The 19219-nt window shown below is 40.7% G+C and overlaps 1 protein-coding gene across 4 annotated transcripts in view; it reads left to right on the plus strand.

The window, feature by feature from the left end:
- Positions 1–135: 135 nt before the first annotated feature.
- The window catches only part of LOC100380425 (ADP-ribosylation factor-like 15), a 63791-nt gene continuing 44707 nt past the window's right edge, over positions 136–19219 (plus strand). The window contains exons 1-2 of one of the 4 annotated variants that reach the window (XM_014124614.2): positions 136–512; positions 8558–8807. In XM_014124614.2, coding sequence (XP_013980089.1) covers positions 8754–8807 — 54 coding nt within the window. In that variant the 5' untranslated portion in view covers positions 136–512; positions 8558–8753. 4 annotated transcript variants of the gene reach the window in all.

Below are 19219 nucleotides of genomic sequence, written 5' to 3' on the forward strand. Positions count from 1 at the left end.
TTAGGAATAAGATTAGCAGTGTGGTTAATGTTAGGTTTAAAATAAGATTTTAAGAAGATAAATTATAGAAATGGGCGGGGTTTAGCCGTAATTATGACTTTGTGTCTGTGGTAACTAGTGAAGACCTTGAAAAAACTATCCATACTTCCTGCAACATATCCTGTACAGCCTGAACTCGGATTCTTGCTAGGGAATAAGGACCAAAACAAAGCCAGATGAAAATAAGGCCGTGCATAGAATATCATGTTTAGATTTATGTTAGCTAGACTATAAGACAATAGTAATTGCATAACCCACAGAGTTTCAACGCGTCGAAACCAACACGCTCTGCACACATTGATTATATTGCTGTTTTTGGCCAAGGTGGGGAATACAAAGGCAAAATAGTTTACACCAAATCAAGATTTGAATGCATCCATTTTACCTGGAATACGCCGACCCCAACCAACTTCGTAATTGAAATTTGTATTTTTGAAGAGAACGTCAAACTGAAGTATTTCATGGATTATCTGGTATGGTATTTTCCTTTGCTTTTCATGCTGCCATGTGTGGCTTTAGTTTACCTTAATTTCAGACAATTAGCCAATTTTGGTGTTTTTATAATTGATTAATTGAACACCGTATAAAGGATTTTGGGGTCAGTCTATCGATCTGATCTGCTTGGAGGAGCACTAGTTTATTGACCATTTTACACCAACAAAAATTGCAACCATTAAAGCTGGGCCAACAAACAATCTTGGACTGCCTGTAGTTTTAGCCATAATAGGCTAGTAGCCTAGTCAGAAAGTCGGTAGCCTAGTCATAATGGCTATTAGGCCAGCTGTTTAAAGCTTGATTTCATTCTAATATTTTTTTTATCACATTATATGGCCTTCATCCAATGTATGTATGTATGTATGTATGTATGTATGTATGTATGTATGTATGTATGTATGTATGTATGTATGTATGTATGTATGTACACTACCGTTCATAAGTTTGGTGTCACTTAGAAATGTTCTTGTTTTTGAAAGAAAAACACTTTTTTTGTCCATTAAAATGATCAGAAGTACAGTGTAGACGTTGTTAATGTTGTAAATGACTATTGTAGCTGGAAACTGCAATTTTTATGTAATATATACATAGGCGTACAGAGGACCATTATCAGCAACCATCACTCCTGTGTTCCAATGGCACGTTGTGTTCGCTAACCCAAGTTTATCATTTTAAAAGGCTACTTGATCATTAGAATACGTTTTGCAATTATCTTAGCACAGCTGAAAACTGTTGTTCTGATTTAAAGAAGCATTAAAACTTGCCTTTAGACTAGTTGAGAATCTGGAGCATCAGCATTTGTGGGTTCAATTACAGGCTCAAAATGGCCAAAAACCTTTATTCAGAAACTCGTCAGTCTATTCTTGTTCTGAGAAATGAAGGCTATTCCATAGAAGAAATTGCCAAGAAACTGAAGCTCTGGTACAACGCTGTGTACTACTCTCTTCACAGAACAGCGCAAACTATCTCTAACCAGAATAGAAAGAGGAGTGGGAGGCCCCAGTGCACAACTGAGCAAGAGGACAAGTACATTAGTGTCTAGTTTGAGAAACAGACGCCTCACAAGTCCTCAACTGGCAGCTTCATTAAATAGTACCCGCAAAACACCAGTCTCAATGTCAACAGTGAAGAATAGGCAACTCTGGGATGCTGGCCTTCTAGGCAGAGTTCCTCTGTCCAGTGTCTGTTCTCTTGCCCATCTTAATTTTTTATTTTTATTGGCCAGTCTGAGATATGGCTTTTTCTTTTCAACTCTGCCTAGAAGGCCAGCATCCCGGAGTCGCCTCTTCACTGTTGACGTTGTGTGAGGCGTATTTTTCTCAAAATAGACACTCTAATGTACTTGTCGTCTTGCTCAGTTGTGCACCGGGGCCTCCCACTCCTCTTTCTATTCTGGTTTCCCTGTGCTTAGCTCCATTCTGTTTCTTTTTTATCCTAAAAAACTCCCCAGTCCTTAACGATTACAAGAATACCCATAACATGATGCAGTCATTACTAGGCTTGACAATATGGAGAGTGGTACTCAATAATGGGTTGTATTGGATTTGCGACAAACAAAACACTTTCTATTCAGGACCGAAGCTTAATTGCTTTGCCACATTTTTTGTAGTATTGCTTTAGTGCCTTGTTGCAAACAGGATGTTGTACAATTTTTTTAAAACATTTATATTCAATGTCAGCTTTTTAATTTTTTCATCTACCTATAGGTGCCTTTCTTTGAGGCATTGTAAAACCTCTCTGGTGTTTGCTGTTGAATCTGTGTTTTAAATTCACTACTTGACTGAGGGACCTTATTATGTGTACAGAGATGAGGTAGTCATTCAAAAATAATGTTAAACACAATTATTGCAACTTAATATGTGAATTGTTAAGCACATTTTTATTCCTGAACTAATGTAGACTTGTCATAACAAAGGGGTTGAGTACTTATTGACTCAATACATTTAAACTTTTATTTTTTTATTTGTAACATTTTTGAAAAACGTAATTCCACTTTGACATTCTGGAGTATTGTGTGTAGGCCAGTGACAAATCTAAACGTAATCCATTTTAAATTCAGGCTGTAACCCAACAAAATGTGGAACAATTCAAGGGGTATGAGGGGGCTGCCTTTACCAGCCTTGTTTGTGTTTAGGGGCTATATGGCTAATGCTTTTGACCTGTCTGCCAGTATGACTGTCTTTTTAGTTTACAGGCATAGCCACGAAGTTCAGTACTCCTGCATGAATGCAGAATCATGCCATTCATTAGCTTGTTGTCCCTTGAACTGTAAAGGTCCTTGTGTTTTCTCCCATGGGAAGAGCTGATAAGAAGTTGTCGTAGGATGGAGCTCTTCCTGAAGAACTAACAAGGCTGAAAATAGCACTGCAAATGTTGGCTTCAAACCAACCGAGGGAGAAAGATAATGAGCTTGCAGTAAAATCAAATCCAATAAGCAACAGGTGTGGACTAACAGTCAAATTTTTACTTACGGGCCCTTCCCAACAATGCAGAGAATTTCTTTTTGGGGAGAAATAATAGAAAAGCAAAAAACTAAAGTAATAATAGACACACAATGAGTAACAATAACTTTGCTATATACAAGGTGTAACAGTACCATGTCAATGTGCAGGGGTACCAGGTAATTGAGGTATATATATATATTTTTTATTGAACCTTTATTTAACTAGGCAAGTCAGTTAAGAACAAATTTTTATTTACAATGACGGCCTACTCCTGCCAAACCCAGACGACGCTGGGCCAATTGTGCGCTGCCCTATGGGACTCCCAATCATGGCTGGATGTGATACAGCATGGATTCGAACCAGGGACTGTGGTGACGCCTCTTGCACTGAGATGCAGTGCCTTAGGCCGCTGTGTGTGTGTGTGTGTGTGTGTGTGTGTGTGTCAAGTTTTCGCTCCTCCCTTTTACTTGATTGATGAATTTAAAGTCAGTGATTAGTAAGGAACTAGGGCTGAGCGATATGTCGAATTAATTTGATTAATCCTAATGTTTTTTTTTTATATGCGTTTATGTCCGCTTGTTCTCATGTTGTATTTTTGGTCTCGTCTCTTTCGTCTCTTTCGCTCTTTCGCTCCCCAATGGGAGTCATTGTCCCAAAGGCGGGAAGGCAGGTGACAAGCTTAGAAAAAAGGGATTGTTTAGGTAGGCCTGACAACTAAACAGAATAGGCATCTTAGGTGTTCTCCTTTCTCATTTGATTGTGTAACTTGCAGGGCCATTGGCAGAAGCCCTTCTCTTATTACTGTTACAGATGAGGAGGTTTTGTCTTTGGTGTTGTGGTATTGGCAATTCCACGTTCACTTAAAATGTATGCCAAACAAAAAACATTGATTTCACAGTTTAACAAACCATACAGCTCTATGCACAAGGACTACTTTTAACAATTTCACACTAAGCATTTTACAAGAACACATTTACTGGAAGAACTGTTCAGATGCAAACAGAATTTTGGTAAAATCTCCCTCATTTTTTTTTTTTAATGTGTCCACGTTTTCCAAAAACTCTGTTAAAAATCTGAAACGAATTAAGATTCAGCGATGTCTGCAGAAAGAATGGGGTGTCAGCTATGACATGACACTGACAAAATGTATTTAGATTATTGAACTACAGTAAGTGTACTGGATTTACACCCTGTAACGCCTGATCTGTACAACACAGAAATGCATAATTATGGTTATGGTGATGAATCCTAAATAGGTACACAAATGTAGAAATATGCAATATCCACCTTTGCATATTTGAGGTATTATTCTACACGCTGGCTATTATTTGCCCCCAAGCAAGACCACATTTGGTTGCTCCGGAACAAATCTGAACCAATCATAGACATCTGTTTCACAACTTTGGACATCAAAGCACAGCTAAGTAGAGTACAGCACATAACAGTAAAGTTGAGTTCAGTAGAGTATACTAGAGTACACTACAGTAGAGTAGGGCTGGGCGATATGGCCTAAAACTCATATCTGAGTTTTTCCTAGCCACCGTGCTTCTACACCTGCATTACTTGCTGTTTGGGGGTTTAGGTTGGGTTTCTGTACAGCACTTTGAGATATCAGCTGATGTAAGAAGGACTATATAAATAAATAAATGATTTGATATCTCAATTTTTTTTCCTAACCTTTGGGCGATTGAGATATATCTCGATTAAAACAAATTAGAATTATCTAAATAAACTTTGTACAATTTAAAAGTCAAATATACTGCATTTTAAACAGCAATAATCGAATGAATTCAGAGTTTGAAATTATACCTAGGCAGAAATATATGCCTTCCACAACCATAAGACTAAAATGCTACTAGCGAAACGTGGTACCGTAATGTGCGCGCAACAAACTGAGCGTTAATTTTCCGGAATGGTGCATCCGTTTTATTATTGTCTGTTATGATTGAAATTTGAGGAGTTGAAGCATATACAAGGTATGGTTCGAAAGGTTAACTTCTCCTCTATTACAGTAAAATAATGTCTCCGTGTTTCGGTGTCTATATTTGGTGTCCAAATTGCGTGTTGAAACTGTTTGTCAGAGAGGAAGACGTGATCTCTCATCTTTGTTGTTGTGAGTGGTAGAGGGAGGGGCTTGGGAGAAAGAGGCGAAGCGAGAAGATTCACTCTCCCAAAAATGGGTCCAACATTTTTTCCAAGATTAGCCCTATGCTCTTATTTTGAACCAAAGCTTGTCGCCTGCCTTCCCGCCTTTGGGACAACGACTCCCATTGTTAGGGTGGAGACATGAGAATCTCGTCATTATATACACATCTCTGGTGTAAATGGGAAGGTGCCCAACACAGAAGGAGCAGACGAGACCAAAAAGACGACATGAGAACAAGTGGAAATGAACGCTCATAAAAACGAAATGTACAACAAAAAAAACTCGATTCTGCGATACAGGCATTTGGAATATCGCACAAGAACATAAATAGGAATTAATCAGCTTCATTCAAAATATCGCTCAGCCCAACAGTAGAGTTCAGTGCAGTAGAATATAGTTCAGTACTCTACTCTGTGTATAGTACTGTACAGAACTATACTTACCTACTTTTCTCTACTGCACTCTACTGTGTTCTACTGTGCTGTACTGTATAGTATTGTGCTGTCCAAATTTATGAACCCAACTGGTTTGTAACTACTTTAATTTCCCATTGTAGCCAACGATTTTTGTTAACGGAATTTCGAGTTGTAATCCCTTAAGAATTGATCAACAAAATTGATATCAGTAAAAACACTAACTAACTGATAAGTCTACTTTTTCTTGTTACTTCTGTGAACTTTCCTTATCCTCCTTCCTTATGATGCGAGAAATGAGAAAATATCTTAAAGATACAGTGACTTTTTCCACATTTTGGGGTTAAAATGGATTGAATTGTAAAATTGTTTTGTCAAGAATTGTACACAAAATGCTCTAATGTCAAAGTGGAAGGAAAAATGCAATAAAAAAATTGTAACTAATGAAAAATAATACCCTACTATGTTTTGATGAGATAAGTACCCCCGCCCCCACCTTAGCTACATTCCCTTTTCTTTTTATCCTGGAAATTCCCCAAGCATACAGAGGAGTTGGCAAGACGGCACACACAGATCTGGGATCAGGATAGTGATATTACTGTGCATGGAGAGGAACTGAACCCCACTCGACTGGATCACAGGCAATAAACAGTTAAATTAAAGATTAGCTACTCACTCTCCAGTCCACTCTCTACTTAACCTCAAGGATTACAATTTTCCATAGAATTTGTTACGGAAAAACATTATTGGAGCCCTGCAGTGCATCACAGCTGTTTTGATGGAAGAAAAAAACATCCACGGGAGATTTTCAGCTTACATGGAATGGGTGGACCCGTTGCCCTTAACGGTTGGCACGGAGACGAGTGTTTTTTTTAAACTGCCAGTTGTGTTTTTTCAGAGAGCTTGGCTTCCTCCACTGTGTGAGGTGGAGTAGAGGGTGGGCGCTTCTTTTATCGTTATTATGTTTTTCACATTTTACAACTTCTGTCTTTTCCCATCACTACAGTCCTTTCAATTGTTGTATTATGGACACGGATTCATTTCTGGATTTGGCCTGACATTGTCAAATTCATTTTTTTTGAATAGCACGAAGTTATCTGCCCTTACCTCACAGAAGGAACAGGTCACCTCCATGAAAGAGGCTGTTGATTCGTGTCAAGGAATCTATATAGTGCACTACTTTTGTCTAGAGTCCTATGAGCCCTGGTCAAAAGTAGCGCACTTTATAGGGAATGCATGCTATTTGGGATGCAGCCCCACCTGTTTAACGCAGATGATCAGATGGTGACCTTTGATCACTGAAGAGATTTTAATGTCCACAATGCCTGCATGACTGAGCAGGGCAATAGGACGAAATATCCACACAGTTCAGTTGACGTCATGGCCGCACTTCATGCTTGCAGCCAGCCTAGTTTTGTTACCCGGATCTTGGGAAAGATCAGCGATATCACAAAGGCTGCGTTCACACCAGCAGCGCAATACTGATCTTTTTCCCCCACTAATTGGTCTTTTGACCAGTTACCTCAGATATTTTCACAGCAGATCTTTTTCTGAGCTGATTGGTCTAAAGACCAATCACAGCCTAGATCAGAGTCATATGGGCGATTTCCACGCCAGCGTAAGCTATTCTCACGTTGTAACTTCATTGGGAGGCAGGATGTTGTATCACAAATCATTTTATATTGTCCTTAGCAATATGTCAGAAAATAAGCAATATCAAAAAGGGTACTTTTGAGCTTTTAATAATAATATATTTCATCTTAAATAAATGAATGTGAGAAGTTATATTTCAGAATCTGAACGTAGTCCTTATTTTAAAGCATGCTATAAGAAGTATAACGACACCAAGATGTCGTCTGTACCATGTAGCATTCACAGATCATAGAATTTTTAGCTTACGCTGGCGGGGAATCGCCCATATAGCCTATTTAGATGTCATTTAGATTACATTTATGTAGGCTATTATCTGAATATACTGTATGGGTCTGGTAGTGCTAGCATGTGGGGAATTAGTCACCCTGTATCATCATTATTATCCTCATTATTATATAAAAATACGTCTATGTACAGAAGGCTACATTATCTCGAGCTGCCTACTCAGAGGATAAACTAGGCCTACATCCTCTTACGGAAGTGAGGTCATTTTGGATCTAGAAGTCTTAGTTTCAACTCTCTTTCTTTGGATGGGATTTAGAACCACAGGTGAACACAGTTCAGTTCTAGAGTCTCAAACATTCCACACTCTCTCTCTCTTTCCTCTCAATGATTTTTCTAGGCGCATACTTATTTTTGTAATAGGTATGTAACTTTCTTGACTAGTGAATTTTGACTCAAGTATCTGTACTTTTTATGTCTTGTTTTTCATAAGTCAGTCTTAGTAAGATATCCTTATAATAATGAAGCTTGGGCTTTTCAAGTGCCTCTGCCTCCTTTCATCCAACAGTTTAGCTTGCAGTCCAAGAGTCCCCGAAGAACTCTGAGAAATTGGTTATTGGTGAGAGGTGTGGAAACCAGTTTGTAAAACATTACCAAGACAGGAGTGAAAGACTAGCCTATTGGTTCACATTCGTATGGGAAGGTTTTTGAGGATAGTAGTGTGACACAGACTGTGAGAGAACAGACGGTAAACAGAGGTACCTTTCCAGATCTGCTTCGAATAAACTCTTCTGCAGGGCCTTACAGACTTTACCAGCTCACTGTAGCTCAGTGGAATCAGGGTTTGGAAGGACAGTGGATGGTAGATGTTTTTCGCATGTTGACTGTATTATAAGGATATTTTTTTTTAAACTGGACATGTTGACTGTATTATGAAGACCTGTTAATCTTCAAACTGGATATTGAGTTGACGGGACCAGTTATCTGTAATCCGCTAGTCTAACCTTTTGTAGATCAGACATAGCCTAGCAGCCATATGCCTTGTATAGTTTGCTGAATCACCAGTGTCATAACTGTGGTTTGATCGAAATTAGTGTGAACAGATTTCCTGTCTCTCTCTCTCTCTCCTCTCTCTCTCTCTCTAGCCTCTACTTCCCAGATGAAGTTGCTGAGAGCTGGCGATGGGCTTCGTTGGATCATAACTCTTGACTAGAGTCCTGTCGCTTTCCCCCTGCTGCTGCTCTGTCTCACTCTGTTCTGTCTTCCTCTCTGACTGTGTCCTCTGTTGCTGTCAGTGACTCGTTAGTTGTTGAGGAAAGCACTTGCCTTTAGCCGTGGACAATGTCTGAGTGCATGCATCTCACCCTATGCATTTGCAGGATTGGCGCCTATACGGTAAGGACAATAGCATCTGTCTTTAGCATAATAGCTTTGAGTGCATCTTCCCTCGTCTCTTCTGTCCTGTCTGTTGTTACGTTGGTGATAAGTCTCATGTCAGTTGATAAGATTGTGTGATCTTCAAGACCCCTCATGAAATGTATATGAACTATTTCCTTCTGCTCCACCCTTGGAATGTGCGTTGATTGTATACTTGGCCTATTTTGTGCTTGTACTGTAGCTTGAGAGATCAGCTAGTGCAGTGGGCTGTGGGCAGAGACCCACCTCTGCTCCAAGGCCTCCTCTCACTCTCTAGGCAGGATTCCAGAAGAGAACTCTGATCAGGCATGTCCAGTCATGCTTACCTTCAGGAATGCTCTGCTCAGGTCTGTCTGGCACAGAGTGATCAGCTGGAATCCACCTGATCTCTGACATTCCAGCTGTGCTGGGAAAGAATCTTTTGATCTCAGAAGTCGGGTGGCAATGCTTCGCCTGCTGCTGAACTGAAGTACATCAGATTTGTGTTAAAGGAGCTAGAGTATTATGAGTGTGGTAGTTTACTGGGCTTGTCTGTTTATGTTCAGTATGAGGTTGCAGTATAAAATTAAATCCAACCAGTGCCAGAGTGTGGAAATGTCTTAGCTTGTTATGCTTGGACTGGAGTCAGTTGTTATCACGTGTGTTTTATCAGATGTTCCTTGGTCAGTTGACCTTTTGAAAGATGATGACCTATCAGCAAGCCATCCGATGGGAAAAAAAATGTATTACGCTGTTATTACAGACACTGCGCTGCTTCGTTTAACACTTTTCAGCAGTTGTGTTTGAGTGGTTTTGAGCGATTTTTGGGGCTCTGGTTAGGCCTAGGCCGTGTGATAATAGGTAGGTTTGGTTGAGTGGCCAGAGCTCGTGGCTGTGGGTGTTAATGTCTGTCATTAGAGCTCACTGGTCTTTAGTGGAAGTGGTAATTGTGTTTTAAAATCGCTTTTATCTGCCTGATCTCTCCCTAAAGGGGGAAACGGGGTAACCGGAACCTTGTTCTAGAAGTCACAGATATCATCATTATTCAACAGCCTCGGGGAACTGTGCTCAATGAACTGGAAAAAACCAGACACATTAGGCTACTCAAAGACGTGTCACATACAGTAGGCAACTAGGCCTGTTATTATTATTATTATTATTATTATTATTATTTGACCCTGCTGGTCATCTATGAACATTTGAACAGCTTGACCATGTTCTGTTATGATCTCCACCTGGCACAGCCAGAAGGGGACTGGGTACCCCCTCATAGCCTGGTTCCTCTCTAGGTTTCTTCCTAAGTTCCGGCCTTTCTAGGGAGTTTTTCCTAGCCACCGTGCTTCTACACCTGCATTGCTCGCTGTTTGGGGTTTTAGGCTGGGTTTCTGTACAGCACTTTGTGACATCAGCTGATGTAAGAAGGGCTTTATAAATACATTTGATTGATTGATTGATTGATGTAAGAACATCTCAAGTTTCCTACAACAGGGAATTTGTAAAGGCCTAAAAGCTGTCAGTTCAAGCTTGAATGGTGAAACTTAGGCCTACTGTGATTCTGAAATATTTATGTGGTCTCAAATCCCAACCCCTGTTATGTGTTGGTATACAGTTGATGGGTCATAGAGTGGAGTGGAGAAAGGTGATGTCTGGACTCTGGAGGGAGGGGGATGCTGAATATAGGCTACTGGGCTCCACCCTGCTCACTGCACTTCCTCACTTTGATAAAGCAGGATGTGGCAGGCCGGCCGGCCTGTCGGTCGTTCCACCCCACCAAGGGGAATATCCCACGGTTCAGATATTCAGCTTAGCTTGACCCTGCCGTTATGCGGCCAAGGCAACCACCCCTATGGCCTTCTGGGAAATGAGGGCCTTAACAAGCCCAAACAGGAAGCTATTGGAGAAAAACATCCACTGAATGGGCTGTTTGAGTTAGGGGAAACAAAGATTGACGTCTGCTTTGTGCTTCTCACGGGTCTGGAACATTAACCCATAGGCCACGGTGGAGGCAGCCTTGTTTGCCAGATGTGAGACAGGGTGGCTGTGGGAAGAGACTTGGGTGGAGGAGGTAGCCTGGCCAGTCAGTTACCCAACATACTGACTGGCCATTCTACACTTAATCAAAGGTTTATCCAACCCCTCTCGTCAACAGATTCTGATTTACTCAGCTGATGATTTACAGATTTAGCTCATGATTTACCCTCTCAACAGCTTTTTCTGTTTTGGTCAGAATTTGAGTTACGATCATGCACTGTGTGTAGAAAACAGTAAGGACACCTGCTCTTTTCCATGACAGACTGACCAGGTGAAAGCTATGATCTCTTATTGATGCCACTTGTTAATTCCACTTCAATCAGTGTAGATTAAGGGGAGAAGGCAGGTTCAGAAGGATTTTTAAGCTGTGAGACAATTGAGACATGGATTGTGTATGTGTACCATTCAGAGGGTGAATTGACAAGACATTATATTGAAGTGCCTTTGGACGGGGTATAGTAGTAGGTGCCAGGTGCACCGGTTTGTGTCAAGAACTGCAACGCTGCAGCGTTTTTCACACTCAACAGTTTCCCGTTTTCTATCAAGAATGGTCCACCACCCAAAGGACATCCAGCCAACCTGGCACAACTGTGGGAAGCATTGGAGTGCAACTCAATTAGGAAGGTGTCCTTAATGTTTTGTACACTCAGTGTAGATTAGCCAGAGCTCTGAGCCTTAGCAAGACTGTCTGAATGCAGGGCCAGCCAGGGAGAAAAAATGCACTGTAGCGCTGCTTCCCAAATGGGAATAGGCTTCTCACCCTATTCGCTCTAGTCAAAAATAGTGCAATATATATAGGGAATAGGTTGCCATTTGGGATTCACACCAGCTTTCTCTGCCAAACCGAACGGACGGCATGTGCATGATACTGGGCTATAGACAGAAGGGGACCACCTCACAGTTTAGCTCTTAGCAGGGGCTTTGCGGAGTCTGACGCTAGTTGTAAAATCCTGAAATATGAATACAGAAACAAATCCCTCCTGCGCTCTGTTGCATGATGTAGGACTCTACTTCACCACTGAGTGGAGAGAGAGAGTACGTACTGGAGAGGACTAATGTGGGCTAATGTCCTCATGTACACTTCTCCATGTCTATTGGATGATATGGCATCTATACTGTACAGATTTCCTTATTTCCTTGGGGTAGGGTATCTCAAAGACATAATCTCTTTCAGAATTGTCGTGTGAAAAAAAAAAAAGGTATCCACTTCTTTCTCGTAAAGATGCGTCTATAGGTCAGCATTGATGATATGTCCATTCACAGAAGACATGGGTTTAAAGACCAAATATAGTTTGAAGTGATTTAAACATCTCTGCTATGGGTTTGTGTGCTGTTAATGTGTATTTCTGTAGCCTTTTGATTGTTTTCAAGTCCAATTCTGCACTTCCTCAGTTCAGTTGAGTCCCAGTCTTTTCAACCTCCAATTCAAAGTCCCTTTCCTGTTTCCTGTTGTTCCCCCGGTCCTGTCCAGTTGTCAAACTGTCCGGATTCTCTGGCCTTGGCCTGGCACTGCACACGGTTACCATGGTGACCAGAATATGAAAACTCACTTCACGCAGCGGGCAACTTCCTGTTGTGATTCTATACCTGTGGTTTTGCATTAGGTCTAGCCTTGTGGTCCAGCCTGTTTGTGCTTTAGTGGCTAGCCAACGCCTCTTTGTTCGTTCATTGCAGTCTATGGTTCATTGTTGTTTGGCATGACAATCATCATGATGTATCATAAATGGCTATATGCTACAGCAAATAGCCAATAGTGTGGAACCAGGCTAGTTTTGCATTAGCGATGTTCTTCCCCCATGTGCAATACAGGATGTTTGTTCAGTTTGAAGAATGTAGTGTGTTTGTAACCAGGTTTCCATCCAACCCGTTTATGCAAGTAAAGTACATGTCGGATAAAAAAAAAATGTCACGACAGGCATGATGGAAACAGCAAATTTGTCGGAAAACCTTCAAAATGTCTAAAAATGCTAGAAGGTCTGATCTTTTTGTGTCTGCAATATTAATTATGTGAGAATTGGCAGTGGAAACGATATGTCGTGTGGACCTCCCACTACGCATCAGGAAAGCATGCAGTTTATTAGGCTACAGATTAAATAGATTATGATGAAAATGCAAGGGGATGAGCTTGATGCTCCTTTCCAATAAATATTGAGTCTTATTCTGGTGGCGTAATGATCAATGCCTGGCTGCCGTTTGACAAATCAAAAAAAGTATTGCTATTATGACCATAATAATCCTGTAGGCTATACCCGCGCTGTATCTGCGAGTTGTTGGGTAGAGTGCAGGTGCTAACACCAGAGTGGGCACATTCGCTATATAACGCAAACATTTTTGTGACAAAACCATCAGTAGAGTTGAAAATACGATGAAAACTCATTTAACTTGTATTTTTTATTCGGTAAATGGGAATTTGAACGCAAAAGTTATTTTTAGGGGCACTATGTCATCACGCATTCGCAACAAGTCAATTTTTTTCAATATTCACATGAAAATCTGTCGCCAATTGGATGGAAACCTAGCTGTTGATGATGAGGCAAACCTGAAACTGCCAGATCTTTGAACTTTTACACTGTCTCTCTGATTTAGGATCCTAAGCATTTACGTGTAAAAAAAACCCGTGAGCACTAAGATGTGAAGTTCATAGGAGCATGTAAAATTCGGTATTGAATGAAAGGTAGGAGTCTATTTTTGAGAAATTAAGGCATACAGTGCTTTCAGAAAGTATTCACACCTCTTGACTTTTTTTACAAAATGGGATGAAAATGTATTTATTTGTCTTTTTTTTATCAAAGATCTACACAAAATACTCTGTCAAACATTTAAACTTAATTAGGTAAGTATTCATCCCCCTGAGATAATACATGTTAGAATCACCTTTTGGCAGTGATTACAGCTGAGTCTTTCTGGGTAGGTCTCTAAGAGCTTTCCACACCTGTAACATTTTCTCATTTATTATTTTCAAAGTTCTTCAAGTTCTGTCAAATTGGTTGCCCATCATTCCTTGACAACCATTTTCAGGTCTTGCCATAGGTATTTAAGCAGATTAGTCAAAACTGTAACTCGTCCACTCCGGAACATTCACTGTCTTCTTGGTAAGCGACTCCAGTGTAGATTTGGCCTTGTGTTTTAGGTTATTGTCCTGCTGAAAAGTGAGTTCATCTCCCAGTGGCTGGTGGAAAGCAGATTGAACCATGTTTTACTCTGGAATTTAGCCCGTGCTTCGCTCCACTCCGTTTATTTTTTATCCTGGAAAAACTCCCTAGTCCTTAACAATTACAAGCATACCCATAACATGGTGCTGTCAATTAGGTTAGTATTGTGGAGTAGCTACAATGTTTTTGATCCGTCCTGAGTTTTCTCCTATCGTAGACATTAAACACTGTAACTGTTTTATAGTCAACATTGGCCTCATGGTGAATTCCCTGAGTGTTTTCCTTCCTCTCCGGCAATTGAGTTAGTCTGCTTTTTAAAGTGTTTCACCCATACAGTTAAACATCTGGCTCCTTGTTCCATCTGTGGCAAGTACGGTTACAACACACATTGCTATTGTCAAACAATGTCTATTGATAACACATGACAATGTTGAATCTTGTTTCTTGGTTTTGTATAGTTCTGTAGCTAATGAGTTTATGACTGTGCATTCACATGGGAAAGCTACAGAAGCCTGTCCTACCTGTTCTCTGCTGGGTTTTTTAAATACATTTTTTATTTAACTAGGTTTGTATAGCTACAATTCAAGTAATTGTCCTTAAAACCGGTTTATTTTTTTTATAGTTGGACTTAAAAGACTGTAAAAATCCCAGCAAATCAGCTACAAGTGATTTAATTGAGTAAATCTGTTCCAAAGTATTCCCACGCATAATAGATGTTATCATATACAAATGTAAACAAGGCTTGAAATGATTTTGTTTTAGTCAAATAGTATAACTGTTTGGGCTTCTTGCAGGCCAATTTGCAGTCTACAAATTATTTGTAATTATGTTCTGGCCCCCAGACCATCTGCTCAAGAAAAAGTGTACAGTGCCTATAGAAAGTCTACACCCTTTTCAACTTTTTTTTCACATTTTGCTGTCTGAAAATTTAATCTAAAAAGGGATTAAATTAGATCTACACAACCTACTCCACATTTTCTTTCGAAGTGAAAGAAAGTTATTGAACGTACTTGGTGGAAGCACCTTTGGCAGCCATTAAAGCTGTGAATCATGTTGAATAAAACTCTATCAACTTTGCACAACTCACTTCTGTCATCATGAAGTGCTTTCCAAGGCTAGTCAAAGACCACATCACCTCCCTCACAGACACACTCAACCTGCTCCAATTCGTCTACCGCTCGACAAATCCACGGACAACGCAGTCGCTATTGCACTGTACACTGCTCTTACCCACCCGGACAAGGAATGCATATGTGAGGATGCTGTTCATTGACTACAGCTTGGCCTTCAATACCATAGTGCCCTTTAAACTCACAACAAAGCTCACGGCCTTGGTTTAATTTCACAAGCCCTGAAATCATTCGATTATTGTTGACTGTTTGAAATGCAGTGTATTTTACCTTTAACCTCTACGGGATCGGTGTCGCCCCCCGCGGGACAGTTGAGCTAACGTAGGCTAATGTGATTAGCATGAGGTTGTAAATAACAAGAACATTTCCCAGGACATAGACATATCTGATATGGGCAGAAAGCTTACATTCTTGTTAATCTAACTGCACTGTCCAATTTACAGTAGCTATTACAGTGAAATAATACCATGCTATTGTTTGAGGAGAGTGCACAATTATGAACTTGAAAATGTATTAATAAACCAATTAGGCACATTTGGGCAGTCTTGATACAACATTTTGAACAGATATGCAATGGTTCATTGGATAAGTCTAAAACTTTGCACATACACTGCTGTCATCTAGTGGCCAAAATCTAAATTGTGCATGGGCTGGAATAATACATTATGGCCTTTCTCTAGCATTTCAAAGATCAGATCTAATGTGTTATATTCTCCTACATTAATTTCACATTTCCATAAACTTCAAAGTGTTTCCTTTCAAATGGTATCAAGAGTATGCATATCCTTGCTTTAGGTCCTAAGCTACAGACAGTTAGATTTGGGTATGTCATTTGTAGGCAATTTTTTTTTTTAAGTGTCCGATCCTTAGGGGATTTTTTTGTTGTTTATTTATATATATATATTGTCCATACATTTGGAAAAAATTGAGATATGAGTTTTAGGCCATATCACCCAGCGACTGAACTTCTCCCTATGCAACTGGGTCCTGAACTTCCTGACCGGCCGTCTTCAGGTGGTAAAGGTAGGCAACATTACCTCCTCCACACTGATCCGAAACATGTGGGCCCCACAAGGGTGCATCCTAGGGCTGTTACGGTGTTCGTATTACTGCCACACCGGCGGTCACGAGTCATGATGGCAGTCAAATTCCACGTGACCGTTTAGTCACGTAATTAGGCTTCTCCAAACTCTGATGCTGCTGATGGTCATTAGTAGTCTACCGAACTGGCTAACTGCCTGGTACTCAGCACTATATTGTCCCTCTAATCACTCTGACTTTTCTTGCTTTGTCTAACAACACTCATGAATCTAGCAAATAAGTTGTGTGGGTCAGAGTGCAGTTTTTCTTTAGTTTAATAGAAACACTTTGTTGTTGCCTATCAACTTGACTCGGAGGGAGAACTTCTTCATAGCTCGACAAATTCCCATGATTTGTGAATCTGTTTAGAACCGAACAGCTAGCGCTAAGATTTCTAATGCTTCCCGTCTGGACGACCTGGAATGATAAAGAGTCGATTTCTAATGCTCACTGGCTTCGTCCTCAACTGGCCAGTTTTCCTGTCTGTAAAGAGAATGGTGAGCTGTATGCCTCTGATTGGATAGAGAAAATTTAGGAATAAAAAGGTAACAGCTGTTTGTGGGAGTTTAGAGGGACAACGTGGCTAGGTAACGTCAGCTAACAGCTCTCTGTCATTATTGAGCTGCGCAAACGGAGCTGTTGCTATGGATACTCAGATGCAGAGGGCAAAAATTATGACGAGGGTGAAGAGTGTCTACAATTACTCACCACAACCACACGACTACTGACCACAACCGCACAACTACTGACCACAACAACGCAACTACTGACCACACAACTACTTACCATAACAACACAACCACAGACCACAGCTACCGACTGCGATTAATGACCACAATCACACAACTATTGGCCAAAACCACACACATACTGACCACAACTACTGACAACAAGCACACAACTACTGACCACAAGCACACAACTACTAACCACACAACTCTTCACCACAACCACCGACCACAACCACACAAATATTGACCACACAACTACTATCCAAAACTACTGACGACAAATACTGACCATAACTACTCACCACACAACTTCTGACCACAACCACACAACTGCTGACCACACAACTACTGACCACACATTAAATCACTTTAACTAGTGAACACACGCCTAGTGACCACACACCTAGTGACCACACAACTACTGACCACAACCAAATAACTGCTGACTACAAATTGCAACTACTAACCACAACCACACATTTACTGACCTCTACTACTGACAAACTAAAGAACACTACTGACTAGGGATGGGCATTTGAAATGATTTCACTATTCTAGTAATATCATTATTAGTACAACTTTTTTTAACTTCTTCCGCTACCACAAAAAGTATTTTAAAGAGCTTTAGCAAGCCCCACAACTTTACTTGTAAAGTTACCATCTAGTTCAGAGTAGATATTTAAGAGTTTTTGGAAAACTGAGGGAGCTTTCACCGTCATTCTGTTACCAAACTTTACATCTGCACTGTTCTTTGAATACATTTTTTTTTTTTTTACTTTCAGTGTAAATTCTTAACAGTAGTCCTTGGTTCATAGAATTGTATGATTTTGTTGAACTTGCAATCAATGGTTTTTGTTTGGCGTACTTTTATAGTGAAAAATGAGTCAGCCTCATTCTGTTACTGTGCAATTGCCCTCCTTGATCATTTTCTTTACCTATTATCTTTACTATCAACACAAAGCAAACACAAATCTTTACATGCTAAGATGAGGCATTACAGTTATTGTGTATATCTGACAAAGGTATTTTCCACATTCAGAGAGTGTGAGGATGAGTGTGGAGAATGACCCACAGCCGCTTGTATTCAGTCAGGTTGATCCTGACAAACAAGGTGTCAATATTTTAGTAACTGAAGGACAAAGTCCATTCTTCACATTGTTTGTGTTGCGATGGCACTTATTTCTTAAGTTTACAGCAATTGGGGGGATGGGATGGGTAGCTTTTAATCCCCGTTTTGAAAAGCCTGCCTTCGAGGGTGGGAACAAGGAAGTATGGCTCCCTTCAGGCTGTAGTCTTTACAAAGCCAGGGAAAATGAGTCAACCTAGATATCCTACAATGTCTTGGCAGATAGGAACATCGTTGAGTAAAGTCCAATTGCTCTATTGAAGGACTACCATATCTACTCGCGTGATCGGCGAAACACAAAGGCCACAAAAATTGATACAAAACATGACTCCATAAATGTTTAGATCAGACAGCAAGCTCAATCAACCAATGACATCATTGGTTGAACTCTCCCGGCACGAAAATTCTAAAATACAGCTATTGTGCATATTAATGTCTGAAACGCCCTCTCATCATTCATAATTATGTAGGGAGACTGGAAAAACACCCCAAATTATGTCTAGCTGTTAAGTTTCCCTTTAAAAAGGCTATGTCATTGTTTGAAAATATTTGATTAACTATTTTGATGTTGATTGTAAAGGGTTGGAGAGTGAGCTCGGCTCAGTCCCTACCTACAGTTGATTGAAGAGCAATCTATGGAACATACAGAATATATATATATATCTCCTCCCAGACCTGGACTAAAGCATCCGCCAACTCCTGGACAGTCTGTGGTGCAACGTGGCGTTGGTGGATGGATTGAGACATGATGTCCCAGATGTGCTCAATTGGATTCAGGTCTGGGGAACGGGCGGGCCAGTCCATAGCATCAATGCCTTCCTCTTGCAGGAACTGCTGACACACTCCAGCCACATGAGGTTTAGCATTGTCTTGCATTAGGAGGAACCCAGGGCCAACCGCACCAGCATATGGTCTCACAAGGGGTCTGAGGATCTCATCTCGGTACCTAATGGCAGTCAGGCTACCTCTGGCGAGCACATGGAGGGCTGTGCGGCCCCCCAAAGAAATGCCACCCCACACCATGACTGACCCACCGCCAAACCGGTCATGCTGGAGGATGTTGCAGGCAGCGTCTCCAGACTCTGTCACGTCTGTCACGTGCTCAGTGTGAACCTGCTTTCATCTGTGAAGAGCACAGGGCGCCAGTGGCGAATTTGCCAAT

Source organism: Salmo salar, chromosome ssa01 (genome assembly GCF_905237065.1).
Source record: "Salmo salar chromosome ssa01, Ssal_v3.1, whole genome shotgun sequence".
In the NCBI taxonomy this organism is placed as follows: domain Eukaryota; kingdom Metazoa; phylum Chordata; class Actinopteri; order Salmoniformes; family Salmonidae; genus Salmo; species Salmo salar.